Source organism: Ahaetulla prasina, chromosome 4 (assembly GCF_028640845.1).
Source record: "Ahaetulla prasina isolate Xishuangbanna chromosome 4, ASM2864084v1, whole genome shotgun sequence".
NCBI classification, from domain to species: domain Eukaryota; kingdom Metazoa; phylum Chordata; class Lepidosauria; order Squamata; family Colubridae; genus Ahaetulla; species Ahaetulla prasina.
This window is the reverse complement of record NC_080542.1, coordinates 45,381,188-45,403,835: the sequence shown is the minus strand read 5'-3', so window position 1 is coordinate 45,403,835 and position 22,648 is coordinate 45,381,188. Positions and strand designations below refer to the sequence as shown.

At 38.9% G+C, this 22,648-nt stretch overlaps 1 protein-coding gene across 4 annotated transcripts in view; it reads left to right on the top strand.

Moving 5' to 3' along the window:
- The first annotated feature begins 3,518 nt into the window (after nucleotides 1-3,518).
- PPP1R1B (protein phosphatase 1 regulatory inhibitor subunit 1B) overlaps nucleotides 3,519-22,648 on the top strand; it is an 83,221-nt gene continuing 64,091 nt past the window's right edge. The window contains exons 1-2 of one of the 4 annotated variants that reach the window (XM_058181125.1): nucleotides 3,519-4,082; nucleotides 18,688-18,748. In XM_058181125.1, coding sequence (XP_058037108.1) covers nucleotides 4,068-4,082; nucleotides 18,688-18,748 — 76 coding nt within the window. In that variant the 5' untranslated portion in view covers nucleotides 3,519-4,067. Of the gene's footprint in view, nucleotides 4,083-13,652; nucleotides 14,496-18,687; nucleotides 18,749-22,648 lie in introns of those variants that run through there. The other 3 variants (XM_058181124.1, XM_058181123.1, XM_058181126.1) reach the window with 3 other exon arrangements.

Genomic DNA, 22,648 nt, shown 5'->3' with positions numbered 1-22,648 from the left:
TGAATTTTGATCGCATGACTGTGAGGATGATGCAGTGGTCATAAGTATTACAACCTTTTCAGTGATGTAATGTTGGCCACTAAATGAACTGTCTTAAGTCGAGGACTATTCGTATATATTGACTACCTGCTGCAGAGTTTAAACTCCAGCTCCTCTCAGTTTGTTTATTTTGGAAGAAATATCCTTCTGGTTTCAGTTCCAAGTGGGGAAAAAGACACTGGAAACATGGAGACTGTTTGGAGAGATGGTTAAATGGTGGACAGGATCACATGGTTTGAGTTCCTGAGCAGGAAAAAATGGGGAGAGATGCTGAGAGTGCTTTGGTTCTGTGCCCTCTCTGGGCCCCACCCTAGAGTTTCCTGTTCCTGTGTAAAAAAAGCATCCTGATTGGTTGTCAGACTCCTGGGAGCAGGAGTCTTAGCTAACTTTGTAGACTATCTCCCAGGCTTGGTTGGAGCTTTGCTGGCTGATGTAATCTTCCCAGGAGTCATATGGTTGAGATCTTTTGCTAGATGGGTAGAGGGCTAATCTATAGTGACCAGATGTCCCGCTTTTGGCGGGACAGTCCCGCTTTTTAATAATTTGTCCCGCGTCCCGCGGCAATTCCAAAAAGTCCCGATTTTTTTTTTGTTTCACTCCCATTCTGAAAATGGGAGGTGGCAATGCAAGAGGAGGGGGCGGAGAAGGGGGAGTGGCGGAGAAGGGGGTGCGAGAGGGAGGAGAGACGCTGCTTGACTTCACCCGAGAGGAAGAGAAGAGCCGAGGAGAGAGCCAAGGAGAGCCGAGCCTGCCTGGAAGAGCCGAGAGGAGAGCCGAGCCTGCCTGGAAGAGCGGAGAAGCAGCAGCCGCTCCTCCTCCTTCAGGCAGGTGGCAAGACTCAGTGCGCATGCGCACCCCCCCCCCCCCCCCGGTCAATAGTGTCCCGCTCTGCCATCTCTGAAATCTGGTCACTTTAGACTAATCCTATCTTTGTTATGTAGAATGGACTGGCTCAGGCTCTATTGGCCCATTGACAAGGGTGGGGGTGCTGAGTTTCTGCCTTCCTTTTGGGAGAAATATTCTGCCCTTTTAATATTTTCTAAAATATCTCATTTTTCCAGGAGGGGTGGATACTAACTTCCTACATTTATTTTCAAATAAACACACATATTAAAAAAACAACAACCACTAGCCTCTCCCAAGAAAAGGCCTCTGGTTTCAGGTTTCCTGGTGGTTTTAACCACCTTTTGTACTTCTCCTCTGTTTGGCACCGTGAAGTCAACTGAGGGCAATGGAGCAGAAACTTCCTGAGAACAGGAAATGGATGGTTGTAGGCAGAGGTGGTATTCAGCATGTTCTGACCAGTTTTGGAGAACTGGTAGCGGAAATTTTGGGTAGTTTGGAGAACTGACTAACCCTGCCCCCATCTGTTTTCTGCCTCCAAGTCCCAGCTGATCTGGAGGAAATGGTGACTTTGTAACCTTCCCCTGGAGTGGGGAGGGAATGGAGATTTTACAGAACCCTTCCCCTGCCATACCCACCAAGCCATGCCCACCAAGCCACACCCACCAAACCGTGCCATGCCCACCAAGCCATGCTCACAGAACTGGTAGTAAAAAAATTTGAATCCCACCACTGGTTGTAGGGCAATGGTACATCCAGAAGCACATCCAGGAGGGCATGTCAGCAATGAGAAGCAGACAGATGTGAAAAATGGACGACTGTTTCAAAAAACATTTTACTCTTGCCATATCGCCTCCTTCCCCCAATTTCATTCAAAGGGGAAAAAATGAGCAAGACATTACAGCCCTCAACTACTCAACAAGACAACCATCTGAATCAGAAACTTATCATTTTTTATAATTTAATTTCTTGTCCAGTTTTAGGCACAGTTAATAAAGCTGTAAAATTATTGCTGCTGGTTATCCAAAGATGAGAGTTCGGTTTGTCCCCAGAGGTAGAATTCTCCTATTAGATGTCTTGTCTGCACAATAAAGAACTCAGCAGAATTGTTTTCAAACTGAATATTAATTGCTGTCTTAGTAACATGAATCTGTCCCTGAGTGTCTTTAATTGAGCTACATCTGCCTGTCTATTGAGGTCCAAAAGCTAAACAATTTACCAGGCTGTTCGCCCTTCCCAATCATTCTACTTTAATGCAGGTCAAGGCAAATTCAACTTGAGAGAAAAGCAATTTGTGTTTCATTAATTTATTGGAATCCCAAAGGTTGGCATGGCGTTATAATTGTTTGTGGCTTCTTGTAGCCAATGTTTAAGTTTGCTCAACTCTTTCCTCTGATATTTCCTTTCAGAGAAAGCTTCAAAGGCATTCCGAAACAGAACACAGAATACCAGGTGAGACTCTTGTTGCCAAGTCATGGATCTCACCTTTTATATTTGATGTACCTAGTACATTCAGAATATATTTTGTGTCCCATTGTGTTGGAGGATTAGGAGTGAATACTCTCATTTTTGCCCTGATTATCATTTGGAGTACCTCGTAACAAAATCTCAATGGTTATAGCCAGAGCATGGTAGTATCGTCCATTTTTCAATTTCTTCTTAATCATTAGTAAGCCAGTATTTTTCCAATTTAAAGGAAATCCTTCACTTACAACCATTCATTTAGTGACTGTCCAATGTTATACTGACTGAAAAGAGTTGACTTGTGACAGGTCCTTGCACTTATGAGCCTCAGAGCATCCCCATCATACAATGAAAATTCAGGCACTTGGCAACCGACATATATTTATGATAGTTACAGTCCTTGGCTTCAAACAATCAGTGTCATAGGGTCACGCTGGCTTCATACAATCAAAGTCAATGGGGAAAGCTGGAGTCACTTAATGACTGTGTGATGCACTTAATAACTGCAGTAATTCACTTAACAAAACCATGGCAAAAAGGATTGTAAAACTGGGTGTGATTTACTTAATCATGGAAATTTTGGTTCCAGTTGTGGTCATAAGTTGAGGACTAGCTGTACTTCAGTTTTTTGTGCCAGAGTCATATGGTTGGGAAATTTTTCCAGCCTCCAAATGAAAATTTATGCTGATATACATATTAACTGAATATATTTTCTTTTTTAAAAAGTTATCCAAATTTTGAAAATGTATTGTCCCAAACTGATGACTTCCAGATATAAAAGACAACTTCCTTCACTCCCAACTGACTCAATAAAAAATATAATCCCGCACATCTGGTGGACACTCACTTTAGAAAGACCCAGTCAAAATGACTTAGAAGAAGATCAATTTTGGCAGCTGTTGCAAAGTGTCGTATGATCACAGCTTTCAGATCTCTGCCAGGCTGAACTTGGCAGAGCAGAAGAGAAGAGGTCTAGAGCCTGCCATGCAATTTTCATTTTGTTGAGGGAATATTTAGGAGAAGAAGACTTGGAACAGTCAGTGGCTCCCTTTTCTTGGTCTCTGATGTTACTGCTGTGCCGTCAGAAAGAAAGAAGGCAAGCAAGTGTATCTTCCTGCAGGTGATAGATGGAAATGTGAAGGCTGAATCTGCCCTCCTTGTGAGTTGGGATTTCTATTTCTTTGCCCTTGGAGATGGAATTTCAGTTTGTTCTATGAAAGTCTTACATTATAGGAATGCACTGTAAGTGACGTAGAATTGCAGATGTATTTTCTTACCGAAGGAAGAAGACCAAGAAGTTAACAGCACAGCAAGATTCACAGTATGGAATCCTCTTGGGATTGCCTACCTTTTTTCTAAAAATACAGTGAAGAGAACAGACAGATTTGTTCCCACACATATATTTATTTTTTGTCAATCATCCAGGTATAAGACAGAATGGAGCTGCTGGCTGGCCATTCTGTCAGGGTAAATATTTTCCTTCTTGCTAGAGCTTCTGGAAATAAGCCACAGAGGCAGATGAGTTGCCTTTAAATTTCACAAATTTTCACAAATTTTCTTCTGAGCCGGGCAAAATACTCCATTCTGAACTGAATTCAGCAAAATCAAGGATTTTCTCACTTACACACAAGCCTCTTACCCATGAAGCTATCAAACTATTCATGTAAGGTGGCTCCTTACACGTCGCCACAAAGAAGACTTGGACTAAAATATGTCTGAATATGTACAAGCTGGAGGTGAGTGAGTGAGAAACAAAAACTAGTTGTCTGTATGTGTTAAGAGTGAGGAGAGAGCAAGGATTAATAGCTTGGATTTGAAAAAACCATGACCTCTTTTCATGTGTGTGCGCATGCATGTATGGTCTCATATACATACAGGTAGTCATTGACTTACAAACACAATTCAGCAGAAAATTTCTATTTTACAACCACTGTTTTCTTGCCACAGTTGTTAAGTGAATTACTGCCTTTATTAAGCTAGTAACATGGTTGTTAAGTGAATCTGGCTTTCCCATTGACTTTGCTTGTCAGAAGGTCACAAAAGGTGACCCCATGACCCCCGGGACACTGCATCTGTCATAAATTTGAACCAGTTGCCAAGCGTCTGAATTTTCATCATGTGATCATGGGGATACTGCAAAGGTCGTAACTGTGAAAAATGGCCTTAAATTACTTATTTTCACTGCCGTTGTAACTTCAAGCAATCACTAAATGAACTGCTGTAAGTCGAGGACTAACTGTATATGAGTTCTTATACTAGATATTTCTTAAACCAAGGCTGGTTTAAGGCTAAAGATAATACAGAATACAGAGATAATACCTGTTGTGCCTAAGATACTTGTAGACAGGGAGCAACTTAGCTTGAGACTTCTAACCTGTATTGCCCAGCCTTTCCAAAGGGTTCACACAGTGGTGAAATCCTCCAAGGTCTGCTACTGATTTGCTGCATGTGCATGCACAGTGCGTACCAAATGCACGCTGTGCAGTGCGCACCAAACATGCACTTCACATGCAGGTGCACCGCAGGTGCTACCGTGCAGCACTGAAAAAAGATGCTTAAGAAGGTAAGTAGAACATCGAGGGGGGGGGAACAGCTGTGCCGCATGATTTAGATTTGCTAGAAAGCAGGATTTCAGCACAGCACAGCTGATCAATGTAGCACAGCTGATCAGCGGAAATACCAGTTCATATGAACCAGTAGCTTTTATTACTACCAGTTTGGGTGAACTGGTCCGAACTGGTAGCATTTCATCCTTGGGTTCACATATCACATATGAGTTCCTTAATCACGATCAATTGAATGTACTCCCAAATAGCTGGATTAATAGATTACATTGAAATATAAAGCACAATTTACTGGCCACAGTAGTCAGTAATTGCATGGGCTAAGCCTAGATGAGGCATCCATGTTATGATTTAGAGCAAGGTTCCCAAATTGTGAGGTCTACCTCCTTTGGAAAAGTACAGACAGAGAACCAGGAGAGGTATGAACGATTATTGAGTACCCCTTTGTGATCCTTACTGGTGTCCGGATTTTTAGTAGGTGTCTACATTCAGGTTACACTAAAAGAAGGTGTGATGCAATGGTAGGTTGTCCCCGGTTCAGACTGGTTCTATAGAACTGCTAGTAAAACCAGCAGGAGGCTCCACCCATTGACCTAAATGTCATTAAAAGTGATCTGTGCATGCGCGGGCATGATACGAACCGGTAGTAAAGGTAAGTAGAACCCATCCCTGGTGTGATGGACAAATATTTATGAATCTCTGGTCTAGTGAGATGTGTGAACCAAGTCTATTTGGTAATTCGCTCCAGCAATCATTTTTTAGCATAGAGATGGACAAGTTTGGTTGTTCTTTGAGGGATTTGCAAAACATTTACAAATCTTTTTTTTATAATTTTTTTATTTTTTAATATAATACACACCATATGTATTTTGTAGACATTGTATTGACTGGGTCAAATCTTTTTTAAACAACGCTAACAATAATAATACAAATAAGTATGCATAGTCCTGATCTTCCAATTTCAACAGTATCATTCTCTTTTTATAATTCTTTATCATTTTCCCCATTAATTCATTTAAACATAAATAACATTTCTTTGCGCCATGTATTTGTTATCCCCTACTAAGTTACTAATATTTAATATTTTGAAAATTAGTCATTATTCCACCATAATTTCAATATCCCAAATGTCTAGGACTACTAATAAGGCCAAATATTAACAAAATTTAATCAATCCCAGGAATATATATTTCAAAATCCCCACGATTTCTAACCCTTAAGAGTTTAAGTTCACAATATACTTTAACACACTATTAATATTAATAATACAATTAGATTACCTAATCCTAAACTTCCAATTACTAAGATTAGTTTATTTTTAAGTATAATAGATTCTATCTGCTAATATGTATGCTACTATTAATATGTTAATATGTATGCTACTATTTTCCCTATTTGTATTTTCTATTTTTTCTTTTTTATTAATATATCATCATCTCTTAACTTTTTTGGAGTTGCATCATTTATTAACTTTTTAATCACTCTTTTATTTCTCTCTCTTGGAGTCTTATCACTCTTTTTGATATTTTTAAAGCTACTGAACATTCTGTTTGGGTTGCCCTTTGTCTCTTTCTGCTGTATTATTTGAACATCCATCAGTAAGACTTTCTTTTTTTTAAAGATATTTTTCTTTTTTTTCTCTAAATCTTTCTTTTTTTTGAAGTGATTTTACTTTTTTTTCTCTGTTCTATTATAAGCGTTTAAGGAATTATCTGACTGAATCCTACTTATTAATCCTTTCTCTTCATTATCTTTATCGTCTTGCAGCTCGTTGTGATTTTTCCCTTCCACTGCTTCTAATTTCTCATCTATTTCCTGAATATCATGTTCATCTTTTTTCCCCAATTGTTGAATGGTTTTTACACTCATTTCTTTATCTTTAGACAATTCCTTTGTCTCCTTATTGTTCTTTATAGTTTAATGCATGTTTTTGAGCATCAAAATTACTTCTTCTTTTGCCTTTATTATCCCCTGTAGATCCATTTTGTAACAATTTAATAAAGATTACTCAGTATATTTCTTTGGTTCCAATGTCTCAATATTTAAAAACTCCAATTTAATAAAATTCAATCAATCCCATAGTTAGGCCTCCAAATCCTCTAAATTTATAATCTTTAAAATTCTTTAGTGGTTTACAGCCTTGAGATTTTCTAATTACATATCTTCCCAATTGTCCAAATTTTAAAGTCTTATTTAAATTTTCTTCTTTTCTCTTTTCTTCTATCACCTTTCTTCTTTTGCCTCATAGAATGTTCTGTCAAAACAGCCTTAATAATCCAAATCCAAATTAATCCACTGATTAATCTTAATCCAATCTTTCACTGAGTATTGATGCTGTGGTGCTGTAGTGCTCCTCTTCTTCCAATAGATGGCTCTCCTACTCCCAAATCCAACATTAAACAGTATGTCAAAAACATACTGATTATCCAATATGTCCAGGGGGTTTAAAAATACAAATAAGCAAGACAGTTTTTCCCAAAAATCACCTTTCAAATTGTTTAAACTTTTTTCCAGGCTTTCTGCATTTTAAAGTTTCCCTTGGGTATTTCTTTCGCCTCTTAATTTTCAGTCTTTAATCTTCTCTGTGTGTCTAATCACAGCTTCTCTAATGCTTGGAGATTATCTTTTAAAATTCCTGTACTAAAATTAAATATTTAGAGTAAGAGTTGGAAGTTATCTCACCCAGTTTCAATGCTCTGTCCATGGACTGCCCAGCACAAATCTTATGGTCTCGGTTGTCCCAGCTTGTGACTGCTGTTTGGGAGAGCTTGCATCAGACCTAACGAGGAAATTATGAGTTCCTCATGGTCCACAAAATGCCTCTCCTTTCTTCGCCACCCCTACAAGGTGGCTTTGACCCCGTAGGGCCTCCTGACAGCGGTTACTGGCTAGATTTGCAGGGCTCAGCCGAGCCCACTATTTTTCAAGCCATTCTCACCGCGACATCAACCGGAAGATCAACATTTACAAATCTTGTAGCTGCTAATTATTTGAATAATTAGGTTGCTGAGACAAGCACGTAGGAATATAACCTCATTTTTAGATAGTTTAAAGCAAAAATTTTTCCTGATCCATGTGTTCACTGCCACTGGTTCCTTTTTTTTGCCATCTTATGGTTACCAGGTTTGGGTTGCAAACATCTAGATGATTGCTGGATGGGCAAGAGACACAGAAAATTCTGACTTGTTGCTGCCATTAAATGGCCACTTGGAGCTCAGCAGCCCAATTTGATGCCATTTGATGTTCCCAGTTAGTGCCATTTGAATAAAAAAAAATTAAACAAAAGCCTGAATTATGCTGAGAATTTTTTGCCATTATCAAATTACAGTACATCCTTGGGTCAGCAGAAATCCATAGTGGATTTCTCCTCTTGCTTTTCCCTTTCCTGATTCCAATCTGGGATCTTTTCTTAGTCACTTAAGGTATCTAACTTCCTTTCAAGATAAAACTTGATTTAAAAAAATAAACAAATAACAGGGTTTTTTTTGTATTCTGGCTTTAATAGAGGTCCAGTCCATTTCTGCTTACTGTAACAGCTGTATCATTATTATCCTCTCAAGAGAATTAAGAAGCTGATTTCTAAAAAAAACTGACACCCAACATCTCTATACATCTCAGAGTAAATAGCAACAACGCATAGACTTATATACCGCTTCACAGTGGCAGTCTGACTGGCTTGCAGAATCTTGTCTCTGCTCTGTTTGTTCAAAAGAAAAGGGGATAATCAATTGGGCTGTAAAAATAACAACATTTCCCATTTACTGCCATTTATTCATTCACTGACTTCTCATGGCCAGCAAGAAAGTTTTCTTCTGAATCCCACCCAATTCCCGTTGCTTATTTTATTCCATCAGAGACTTCCAGAATAAATATGCAGGCCAAACGTGTAATGATGTGGCTATTGGGTAAAAGGATTAACCTGGAGCCTGAAAGTTGCTAAACTTGTTTATGGAAGCAAGCTCTGAAATGAATATGTTACCAGTTGGCTGTGTACATTTTGCTTCCTGTAAGTCAACATGTCCTTAAGTGCCCCCCCTCCCCCATTCTAGGAATGACACTATTTCACAGGGGCTTTGGGGCATTAGCAGTGGCACAATCTCGTGCATAGATGTAGGCATACATTGCACATAAGTGACTAAGTAAACATCCATTGAATGCTGCTTATGTCTTAATAAACATGTGTAGGAATGTGCTGACAGTCTCTGCTTCCCAAAGGAAAGTTGAACTAAAATGTAATAAAAAGGAGGTGATGGCAGAGGACAGATGGATCGGACAAGGGAAAGAAAAGATGTGGCAGTGCAGAATAGTTGGCAAGCAAGCAGGGCTAAATGTATTACTTCCGAAGCTATACTATAAAAATCTAGAATTTTTTTCCCACTAGACACAGAATTTAATATTCCAACTATCTAAGTTCTGTTTTTAAAAATATTTTTGTATTTCAGGTAATTTCTATCCTACTTCTCCCAACCTGATTTATTAAGCACACCAACTATGCATAACTATTCAAAAATAAATCACATTGACTTCACAACAAACCTTACTCTTGGAAATATATAGAGCGAGGGGGCCCAACCCTCGGTCCATGGACTGACACTGGTTTGTGGCATGCCAGGAACTGGGCCATGCAAACAAGCAAAGCCCAACCATGAGATGCAGGCAGCAAATGAGAACCCTACAGTCCGTGGAAAAACCTCTCTCTATGGAACTGGACCCTGGTGCCCAAAAGGTTGGGGGCCACTGATATAGAGGATTGCAACTCATTTCTCTTTTAAATTTCCATTTGATCTGCTGATATGTGTGTGTGTGTGTGTGTGTGTGTGAAAGGTATGTTTTCTATATTGAGAACCAGTTTGGTACAGTGGTAAAGACATCAAACTAGAAACTGGGAGACTGTAATTTCTAGACCTGCTTTAATCACATAACCAGTTTGGTGACCCTGTGCCAGTCACACTCTCTCAGTCTAGTGAAGGAGGCAATGGCAAACCACTTCTGAAAAATCTTGCCAAGAAAACTGCAGGGTTACTAACTCAGTTAGTCTCAGAATCAAGCACAAAGAAAAATAAATGTTTTATATGGAATGCTGGCCTGATTTCTTTTAATGTTTTGAATAAATAGGCAAATTTAGGTAGCTTAATGGGCCTATATGCCATTGCTGGAATTTCCTGAGATTCTTCATCCAATTACTAACCAGCAAATATGTATGATTGCTAATTAAAACACAGCAAACAGAATACAGTGTGGGACAGCAGTTTCTATAATCTTCAGATATGCAGACTTGGGATGATGAATTATATAGAGTAATGTACCTAAAAACTATAAATCCATGTAGAGTGATGCCCTCACCCCTCCTGATCTTTAGAATTGTTTTTTTATGTGAGAATTGTTTTTACACCATGGACGTTAATAATAATATTCTGTATACTTATTACAGAGCACAAATGGAAATAGTTGCATTCAATAAGATACTTAGTATATACATATATCTATGGGTGTGGGGGTGTGGGTGTCTGGGTTTGTATGTATAGATACATACATATCAGAGATGGGTTTCAGCAGGTTCTGAGCAGTTCTGGAGAACTGGAGGTGGAAATTTTGAGTAGTTTGCAGAACCGATAGTAAAAATTCTGACTGGCCCCATCTATTATTTGCCTCCCGAGTCCCAGCTGATCGGGAGGAAATGGGGATTTTGCAGTATCCTTCCCCTGGATTGGGGAGAGAATGGAGATTTTACAGTATCCTTCCCCTGCCATGCCCACCAAGCCACACCCGCCAAGCCAAGGCACGCCCACAGAACCGGTAGTAAAAAATTTTGAAACCCACCACTGATACATACACACATATATACGCACACACAGATAAATGCATACATTTTCCTCCTCCAGGTCTATATGATTATGCCTTAACAAATCAAAATATATTTGAGGAGGAAACGAATATTAAGTGTTGCTTCCAGAGAGTCACATTGCATCACGAATCAGTTGGAATACAAATCAGATTAACACACTAACCCAATGTCTCACTTATTCTTACTTCCTGGTATTTTTAATCCATGGGTTTGGAAGGCAGGGGATGGGGCAGGATGTTTACCTCAAAATGTAGAAGTTTTCCAGAAAACAAAAGCTAAGGATAAACATAGTGGGATATATTGGCCTGAAGAATAAACTATTTTTTATGGTTGTAGAATGGCTTGGAGATTTGAATCCTTGCAAGAAGTTACTGCAGGGAATGAGGCCTCCATTCACTTCCTTGATCAGATAGTTTGCTCACTTTTGCTAGTATTCATCAACTTATTGCAGCTTCAGGTAATAGACAATACTGAAAGAGGTTTTTGGGTTTCACTGCTTGTCCTACACAAAAGGGAAAGGAAATTCCAGTTCTGGTAGAAAATCCAATCTCTTGTAGATATACCCTACCTAACCAATACTTGAAAAGTTCCTTGGAGAGATAGATCTTAATACGTCAGAAAAATTATGTGGGAGCATCAAACAATCTGATTCTAAGTAGTTTAGGTCTTTAGAGGATAAGAACAATGCTCTGAATACTTTCTCACTACCTCTACCTATATATGTCATCCAGTGGTGGGTTTCAAATTTTTTTACTATCAGTTCTGTGGGTGTGGCTTGGTGGGTGTGGCATGGCTTGGTGGGTGTGGCAGGGGAAGAATACTGTAAAATCTTCATTCCCACCCCACTCCAGGGGAAAGTTACTGTAAAATTCCCATTTCCTCCTGATCAGCTGGAACTTGGAAAGCAGAAAATAGATAGGTTCTCCGAACTACTCAAAATTTCCACTACAGGTTCTCTAGAACTGGTCAGAACCTGCTGAAACCAACCTCTGATGTCATCTAAGGAATTCTGGGAGTTGAAGCTCATATACTTCTTAAAATTGTCAAGACTGAGAAACACTGTGCTAAACTATTACTGTGGCTTAGGTTTCTATTTGTTTCAATAAGTATGACAGCATTTAACTCAGATAACCTTCATATGTGGCCAGACCAGGATATTGTGGGCTCATGTGTCAGCACTATATAATCCTATGCTGCTAATGAGCCTATTTGTCTGCAATAGGGAAATGAATGATGTTTTTTATTTTGAATGGAATAGTGGTTTCTGTTGTGTTCCTTGCTTGGTCAAGGTAGGATTTATTTATCTTCAAATAAACAGAGCAAATTGAAAAAAATCATGGGAGTATCTGGGTGATCCAATGCACAGACATCAATGGCCATGAATATTACTGTCACATTTTTTTCCCCTCTATCTTTTGGATTTTGATAGTTAATGCAAAACTCATATTGAATTCTGCTTACTTAGAATTTGTTTTTGGAAACTCAGACCGAATTCAGATGTAATCAAAGAAAACTCTTCCAAATTTTCCTTGTGCCATTTGCTTTTTAGGAACTGTGCATTTTATTCTATCAGACACATATCTGTATATTACTCTATTTTAACTCAGTTACCATAGTGGTGAATTTGCAGGGTGCTTAGAGAACACTGAAATCACATCAGACCAGGAATAAAAGATAGGATTGAACTCAGGAATGACACCAAGTCATCATGTATGTATTTTTCTCTTGCAAATTAGTCATTCAAGTACCTTGCACAATTTTCTCTGAAGTTCAGATTTAACAATTTGAGAATTGCCAGTTTAACACACAAAGCCCCACCAGATTCTCATCACAAGTGTGTCCCAATGAAATAAATTAAAATGCCCATTTTCTGAACATATCCTGTCCAACTTTAGCTCAACAGGGTGAGATACTTGATTACAAGAACTGTACCATATATACCTCTGTTGGTTATGAAATTGCTTATATTGACCAACATCCTAAATGCTGCCAGAGATACCCTGCTCCTGCACAGTTTAGTTCTTAATTTTCCAAAAATTTAAATCTGTTCAAAAGCTATTGAATCAAAAAGGCTACAAAGGGACTTAGTAGAGGTAGGATATCCCAGATATCCAGAGATTCTCAGGGCTCATAAACTAATTCCTCTGATTCCTTTTGGCAGAAAAGCAAGCTAAATTTGCTGTAGACAACGAAACTGAGTATTAGCAATAGCGACATTGAAAAGCAGTCTTCCCAAGGGAGAAATACTTTCCATGACTATTAGCCACTAGCCTTAAGATGGCCCATTCTTAAACAAAGAATCTTAATCCAGTGATTCCTTGAAAGAGACTATCTTCACTTCATGAAGAATTGTTTGAACAATTATTCATATTTTAGTTCATAAATGCAAATTGCGTTGTCACTCAACAGCTATTCTGCAAAAAGCCACTGCTGTTTTCTTTTGACTTCACTGATCCTATTTTCACTCCTACATGGTTCAGGATATGTGAGTGCAGACATTTGTGTAAAGTCACAGAAGCTGTAGTCCAGCACATCAAGGACTCACTGGTAATCAAGTGGTGGATTTCTGGTACAAGCCATTGTTCCTCTTCAAAAGCCACAAGATTCCTGGGCACAAACCAGCATCAGAAATAAGAGGTCAAATTGCAACTACTTAGATTTTTTTTAAATGTAGGGGAAACCTTCCTGGTTGTAAAATCGGTCCAAGGGCAGAATACTTTATCAATGGAGATTTTTGGCTATCCATCCCTGGAGAATTATATTTTAAAAAACTGGACAGCAACTTCTCAGAATAGTTTAACTCACAATAGTTTAATAGTTTAACAAAATAGGTTTTGTACAAATTACAGAGAGTTGGACTAATCCATACTGACCCAGCCTCAGCAACCATAAGACTGTGGACTTCAACTTCCAGAATTCTCCAGCTAACATGCTAGCTGGGGAATTCTGGGAACTGAACTTCATATATCTCAAAGTTGTCAAGATTGGAATGAATTGGAGTAGGCAATTCATCTGGTCCCTTCCAGCTCTACACTTCTTGGTTGTTTATGATTTCAAATGTCTTGCAATACAATTATTAATCCCCGGGGAATGAAACCTAAAGAAGAGGTGTGGGGGCACTGTACTGGGAGGGAAGGGCAGAGAAAGAAAGATATGGGGCTTGATGAAGACTTGCCAAGAAAGCTACTGTTTCTTGGTTAACTTTTCCCTCCCGTGGCACTCTTCTGCTCTTCGGAACGAGCTAAGACGGGCAGCTACTGATCTCTTTTGAGTGGCGTTATTTTAATAGGCGCCCAGCTGAGGGCTTCTTAGGAGCTAGTCCTGATGCCTACCTGCCTCCTCGGGAGGACTCAATAATTCAGGCGGCAGCTGGCAAGAGACCAAGCTTCCCTCCCCTCCCCTCCTCTCCCCCACTCCTGCCGCCTCCTCTTCGCCTGCCCTCCCATCGCTACCTCCAGCCTCCCCTAACGCAGCCATGAAGGAGAGTTGAGCTCTGCCACCTTCAGTTGCTTTTTGCAGCGCAGGAAGTTGGCACCGGGCAGCTCTTGCTGCTAAGGGGATCCCGCGGGACTGAAAAGAGGCAAAGACAAAGGGGGGGAATCCAGAGGGAGAGTTTTTCTTGTGGGAGGTAGGAGGCTGTGTGACTCCCGGACTTCGTGATGGACCCCAAGGAACGGAAGAAAATCCAGTTTTCTGTACCTGCGCCGCCCAGCCAGCTGGATCCTCGTGCTGTGGAGATGGTAAGGAAAGAGCGATGGGGGGGGGGGGCGCAGCGAAGGGAGGGATTCGAGGTGTGGAAAGAAGTTGAGAAATTAACAATGGTCAATCTCTTTTCCTTTCCTTTCCTTTCCTTTCCTTTCCTTTCCTTTCCTTTCCTTTCCTTTCCTTCTGAGGAGTTTCTTCTCTGAAGTCTTTCTGTTCATAGAAGTGCACCCAGAGCACTGACTGCTGTTTAAATACAAACTTACACGCACATGCTACTTGCAGGCACTTAGGTGACTTAGCATTGCTTAGAACCAGACTAAAATCATTGAGACTTCAATTAGTTACCAACTGTAGATTTCCAAAGCATTGGCCCACAGAGGAAAAACAAGATCTCCAGAAACTGTTTTGGACTTACTTCCAAATCATCCCTTTATGTTCTCAAATAGTTTATATAAGGCGATTATTAAAACCTTACATGTTGCCTATAAATAATGCCTTTTTGTGCTTAGTTTTCTTTTATACCATATTCTATGACTATTCTTGTTTACTTTCTAATTGGTTTTATTATACTGTTTAACTTTTAATAAGTCACTTTGGAAAGCTTTTTTCCCAGGGGTATGTAAGATTGTAAATGTGACAGATAACTAAATAATTCATTGCTTAATACTTATTACATTTCTTAACATCATATGGGTCTTCATATTTGTGTAGTACTTGAATATATAAAGACACAGAAAGACAAATATGTGAATGCATATCAGAAAACTGCTATGAACCAAGAAAATGGGGAAAAACACAGTACTCCTTTCCTTTGTAAGAGTACATATAATTCATAAACTGTATAGGTCTAAATTGGTCACAACTGGAAGCAAGATCTTTTCTTATAGATGTGCAGAGGCAAATTTATAGTAATTATGTATAGTGACCCATCTTAAGTCTGCACCTGCTCAAACTTTTTTTACACAGTTAGAAACCTCTTGTATGCAAATTCTCACATCTGAGAGAATCTAGACCTCTCACATCTAGACCTCTTAGCTTTTCACACTTGCCAATGTGATCTCTATGATTCCTGAATAGATTTTCACACCAAGTGGTGAAAAATGCCTTGAAAAAATTAGCTCACCTCTTTTGTAATAAATGCATCATTCCTAACTCCTCAGCTTGATAATCTCTATATTATATTAAATCCCCATCACATCCCAGTCATCACTGAAGAAGTCACTATATCAGAAATTAGATTTCTGATGAAATTGCTGTATCAAAAATATGGACATTAAGGAAGATATATTACAACCAAAGCCAAGGGGTCAAGGATTCAGCTTTGAGGCTCCTGGCCTCCTCATAACAAACAGGTGATTTCTTAATTTAGTCATGGACCTGCAACCAAGGTTACCCTTCTGCAAAATATAAATAATTTGTTACATTTTGGGTAACAAATAGCAGAATTTGCATATTAGAAGAACAATAGAATCTAAGGTTTGTTTTTGGGGACATGGTGAGTTCATGCTTTATCATTGACTATCATGCAAACAATATCAATCGTTATGTTATCTATGGAACTAAATATTCATACACTCACTGATCTACCCTACAGCAATTGCAACATCACACTAACTAACTTTACCTGTTAAAACTGGATTCAAATATTGTGCTAAAGAATAAACCACGGTTACAAAGCTGGGTTCAAATTAAGCTAACCCCCACACATACCACTTTACGACTGAATGCAATATGTAGCTCTGCAGAGAGAAAGGAGAGTAGGATGGTAGAAAACGCTAGTGCTGTGAAATAAATCCAGGTATGATAATGTATCTGCACCCAATCAATAAAGACTGAGCATACATTGTCCTTCACTGGTAAATATACATAGGAACATAGGGGAAAGGACGCCAAATTTGTAAAGAATGGGGTAGAAAGACCACACAATGTCAAAATGTTTTATTTTTTTTTTATATTTGAAGGCCTGATGGTTTGATTTTTTTCTCCCTCTAGCTTTGGTGCATAAGCAGTTTAAGGTAAAGAGTTAGAAGATAGCTAAGATAGATTTAACATCTAGGCTGCTAAATGAGGCTCAGTGTTCAAAACGGCCTGGTGGTTGTATTCATGTCAATATGCTGAATTTGGTTACTAAATTAGTTTATTGTCTAGATCACTGAACCATAAACTCACCAAGCAGGTTGGTTTTGTAGAACATAGTAAACAGCACAATAAAAACCCAAATTCTAACTACACAAGATTAAAAATAGCGAAGCCTAGTAGAGTGTATAAATTCCACTACTAGGTCTGTATCTGACTTGTTTAAGTGAGTTTATTTATTCTTTATTTAATTTCTATATCCATCTATCTCAATCAGTAATTCTGGGCAGCTTACAATTCAAGAATATACTGTAATTAAAATGAAAACACATTATAATAAAAACAATATACACAGCAGCTGAAATAATTTGTGGTGTGAACATGAGCCAGTTGTAAGGAAATATTTGGTTCCAGGTTTACCAAGTGTTTTCAGAACAGACCCTGTCATTTAAATGAGCTTGAGGCCAGAAAAATCTCTCACCCATCTCCTCTTCGATGCCTCATAATCAAGCTTTGTCTTAAATCTCTTTCTGGGTAAGAAAGACTTTATGCCCCCTCACATTTCCAGGCAGTGGATTATAGCTGCTTGTTCAAGATAAACCTGAGAAGAGCAAGAACAGGTAGACTGATCTGGAAACACAGAGTACAGGCCTGCAAGGTAGGTAATGTCTGGCATGAGAAACTCAACAGTTGCCTCACGAATGCTTACAAGGACACAGGTCACTCATTCCCTCTTCAGAATCCTAGCTACCAAAATATGGCATCAATGTGAAATTCCCCAAATTTGATCTCCAACACTTTCCATTGGAAGAATTTGATGGTAATCTTTGACATTCAACATACACCTGAATGCAGATTTTATTGGGATAACATAACGCCAGGCAAATATTGGGGTTTTTGAAAACTTGTTAGGAACACTCTCATAAAATGGCTGGCATGAAAGCAATTTGTCTATACACAGACCTATTTGTATTAGGAGGAATGGCCTATAATAACCATTTATATAAGGCAATCCTTTGCCACATATTCCAACTCTCCAGGATACATCTTACCATCCATGGCTTACTTTTTGTTTGCATAAATGGGCACATTTAAAAATAAAGCACTGGACTGCCTGGGATTTTGTTTCAACATTGCATCTTTCTAGCTCTCTCTGTGATTCAGGAGAAAAGGGAGTCTGATAGTACCAATGAGGCATCAAGAACACAAAACAACTTTCAATTGTCTATCCAGGCCTGAATAGTCAGTGGCCTGGCTTGTATAAGCCACTTTGCTTTCCATTTGAATCTGTGGGTTGCATAAATTGTCTCATGAACTGTATGTGAGAAGGATCCTCAGCTCTCTTATCAGGCTCAAGACATATAGTACATTAATTTTACTATCATTGTTGATACTATAGATTTCCCTTCCTTGCAGCCTTCAAGGGTGCTGAATTACAGATTTCCCTTACACCCAGATACCAAAAGTACAGGTGAAATTAAATTTTCAAATCTGGAAAACCCTAGTTTTGAGAATTTAGTCTGAAGAGTGATGTGGCTAAAGTCCATAGGCTGTCCCACCACCCTCTATATTCCTCCACATGTTTTCATAAGTGGAGTAGAATCAACAACAGAAAGATAGTAACAGTGCAGCTGGAAGTCTTTTTCTGATTCCCACGCTCTATGTTTTCCTCCTTTCTGGACTGCTAATGAGATCAGCAAGTCAGTCCTCTGGCATAAAAGAAATACCCTTAATCCAACTATGCAGCTACTGGATGCTTTCCCTCAATGCTGCAGGCTATGACTGTGTGTTCAAGGCATGGATATAGCACAAGGAATTATAGCCATGGAATTTTGGCAATGGGAACCACACACTCCTTTTTTCTTGTGATGGTTGATATTCCTGGTGGAATGGAAAGGCACCTCCTAATTGTGCCCCACAAGCTGTAAGATCTTGGAACAATGCTGGGCAATTGATTTCAGTACTAAAAAGTGGAATCATAGATTCCAAACAATCTACACAGGCATCTGTTATTCTTTTCTCACGGAAAAACAATAGGGATGGAGAAGTCATAACTGTAGCCCCAAAATATGCATTGACTCTTCCTCCATATTTTATCCCATCCTTTGTTCTGAGAAGCAAAACAAAACTTCTATTTGATTTCTATTCTAGATCCGCCGTCGGAGACCAACCCCAGCTTTGCTTTTCCAGCTTTCAGAAACTTCCTCCCCCGGTGAGTCATGATTTTTTTTTTTATTAAACCAGAAGAAATGAATGGAAGGCTTGAGTGTGGGGAGCAAAGGTGCAAGAATAAGCATTGATACACTTAGCTGCAGTACCAGGTTAGAATGTTAGTCTATCTAGCATACTGCTGGGGAATTCTAGGAGTTGAAATCCATGCATTTTAAAGTTGACAAGTTTGAAAAATATTGATCTAGAGTATTCTTGTCACTTCTGGATTGGCTTGCACCCAGAAGCTAATGCATGGGTTTTTCTTATCTAGCAATGATCCTGAAAGCTCTTTACCAGGAAATGCCAGGGGCAGAGCACTGTTGAAAAGAAATGTCAAACTATTTTTTAAATCAAATGCTTATTTCCAGTATCTTCATGAGAGAAATTAAATTCAATTCTTTTAACTCTAGATTTTGATATTTTCTTCTGGGATTGTTTGATTATTCCATTTACAAGGAACATTTAAGAGCATCTTGTTTATCAGCAACACTTACAATTTCTATGTAAAATTAGTTAATGCTCTTAGCCCCATATAGAATAACGTTGTAGAAGAAGGATTGGCAGGGGAAGAGTAAAAAGAGGAATCAGGCTAGAATCCTTACATAGTCACAAACAAACTAAATCTAATTCTCCCTTGGATGTTATTGACCCTTATCTAACTATAATCAGGTGCTGACCATTAGTTGAGAATATTCCTGTGCATAGGCTTTTAGCAAAAAATCAATTAAACTGAACCTTCAGGCGTGGCTCTGGTTTTACCCACCTGTAAATGTGTCAAAAACTGTGCATTTCTGAAAAATATTTCATAGGTTGCAAATGTAAAGTGATTTGAGATTCCTCTCCTTTCACTAGTTCAGTAGGGCTAGTTCAGTAAGGGGCATATTTGCATGTGTCCCTGGGTTGTGAGAAGGTACACATAGCTTATTTAGCAAAGCCTAGTGTGAAATTGAAACATGGGGGTTTGGCTTTGTCTGCCTGAAATAAACAGGGAACAAAGCTGTGGCTCCATTTAGTTTTTAATGGCTTCATTCTCTGGCTTCTTCCAAGCAGGCAAAGCCAGAATCCTGCATTTGTGCAATGTGTTAACTTGGTTAACAGGCCATAGAGGAGCCAGCATGAACATAAGAATAGCCCCCTTGGAACAGGCTATAGATCACCTTGTCCAGCACTATGTCAAATATTATAATTGCCCACTGGATTCATTTTGGAATGATTCTCCTAATATTGCTTTGCAGCAAACAATATTTCAAGCATGCTAACTGCAATTTAGGATGTTGTAAATAGCCACCAGTATTACTGCTAGTGACCATTAATCAGAAAGAGTCTGATAGCACCTTTTCAGGCTAATACATTTTATTAAGAAGCAAAAGAATTTCTGAACCACAGCTCATTTAATCAGATCCATTGAGGGGCTAAAACTCATATAGGATTTAAATTGGGATGCATTGGAAGGCAATAAAAGGGTAGGAAAGTGGTTATGTATATGCAGGTTACATGCAGGACATATTATAAATACATTATCAAGTGTCAATTATAAAGTGTTACAAGTCCATTGTATTTCTTAAAATCTTCTGAGATGGCTTCAAATTCTTTGATATATGTGAGCTCAACAGTTTCTTGCTCAATTATCTTGGTGCAGTTTCCTTGCTCCAGAACACCTACTTTGAACATCTACTGCTAGCCATTGGTAGCCTGAAAGTCCACAAAACCATTACGTTCCTATTCAAAAAACAACCAGATAGGTTGCCATTATTAAAGTTGCTAGCAGCTACTCCATGGTTTCATTATATATTATAAATATGCATTTCCTTTTCTTGATCCTGAATCTCCCAATATTTAGTGGGAGTAGATGATCTTGAGATCCAAACTGATTTTGCAGAAGTACTTCTCTTTTCACTATTTGTGGCACGCATAATTTTATATACTTCTCTCATGTCTCCAGTTATCATTTTTTTTCTAGGTTAGAAGAGCTCTCATTGCTGTGGTCTTTCAATATAGGAGAGTTGCTCCAGTCCCATAATCATTTTGACTGCCCTTTTTTACATCTGCAACTCTAAAATCTTCTACAGGTAGTCCTTGTCTTATAACCATTCGCTCTGTGACCAAAATTACAAAGGCACTGAAAAAAATGACTTATCACCAGTCCTCACACTTATAACGATTGCAGCATCCCCACAACACATGATCAAAATTCAGGCACTTGGCAACCTCCATATAATTACAGTAGCCATAGCATCTTAGGGTTATATGATTGCCATTTGTGACCTTCCCAACTGGCTTCCATCAAGCAAAGTCAGTGAGGGAAACTGGATTAATTTAATGACCATGTAAAGCTCTTAATAAGTGCAGTGATTTGCTTTAAAATGGTGGCAAAACAGGCTGTAAAATCAGTAAGCTTAACTCACTTATCTACCATCTTGCTTAGCAATGGAAATTCTAGTCCCAGTCATAGTCATCAGTTGAGGCCTACTTGTATTTGAGGGGAGATCAGAGTTTCGCACAGGGAGTTTACTATAGATTTCCCTCACAACATATGATATTAGCACCTCTGTTTAAACTCCCTTTCTAATAATCCCAAGTATGGGATTTGCCCCTCTTTGTTTTAACATTCACACATAAATGACATTTTCATTTTGCTGTCCGCCATTCCTATAAGACTCCCTTCCTGATTATGCATTGCCAGCTCAGAACCTTTTGTGCCAGTGCACGTGATTTTATATTGGTTTAAGTATCAGTTTGTCCCTTCACCACTTTTATTGCTTAGCATGACTTAGCAAGAAGAGTCTTGGATTCATGTTGTTTATTTGAGTTTAGCTAAATGTGTTGTGCAAAAACAGCCATGACTTTGGCTTTAGCTCACTGTGACTCCAGTCACATTGATTTCCTACTAGTAAGCCCTTTGGGAGTCAATGGGATTCACTTTGTGAATATATTTCTGCTGCCAAACCTGGGCCAAAGAAATACCAATTCAGAAATAGAGCATTTCTATATTTGAAAAGAGAAAAATGAGGGCGAGAGATCGAGATCTACACAGGCAAGCATTTGCTCTCCTCCTCATTAAAACAACTTCTCCTCCTCCTAGCAAAACGCGTATTCCTTTTTTCAGTAAAGCTTATCCCTGGAGGTTTTTATTTTCTTTCTTTTTTTCTCCTGAAAGTTTAGCTCCAGGAACCAGGAAAGGTATCTTCTGTAGCCCTTTTCTTAACAATAGCCCTGCTGTTGGACGCGGAAAGGCATGGTGTTCAGAACAGGCCTTACCTATTCCATAGCCTGCTTCCTCCCAGGGAGCATTCCTTAATGCTTTTTCCAGCAAAGTTTGTTTGGCTAAGAGATTTATACAGACACGGGAGTGAATAAACAGTTTATTTTTTTAACTTAATTTCAGCTGAATTTGCTTGCAGTTGGCTGTGTTTCATATTTAAGAGTTGGGTATTAAAAGTGTGGCTTTTAACTGTGTGGGTGATACAGTGCTTTTCTTTCTTGTGAAGAGATTGGCAACCTACCACTTCAGGGCTACACAAGGAAACTTGCCCTGTAAACCAAACCCCCCCCCCCTTTTTTTGCACCTAAAGAGTTATTTGATCACAAATGCTATATATCAGTGATAGAAATGCCAAAACAGCACCCTCAAACTACTCTGAGGGCGAAGGGGAAAGGGGAAGAGAAAGAAGGTTTTTTTTTATTATTTACTTACTTAGCTGGATACTGACTTTAGTCCATTTATGGTTTAGTTCCTTAATGGATCACATTCTTAACAGCTAAACACAGGTGCTTCCATGCTGCTTCCATGCTGCAGGGAATGGATTTAACCAAGTGATTATTAAACAGAAATTAACATTTAGCCTATCTAAGTAGTTGAATCTAATGGTGGGAGGAAAATTCTTTGCAGCAACCAAGTCAC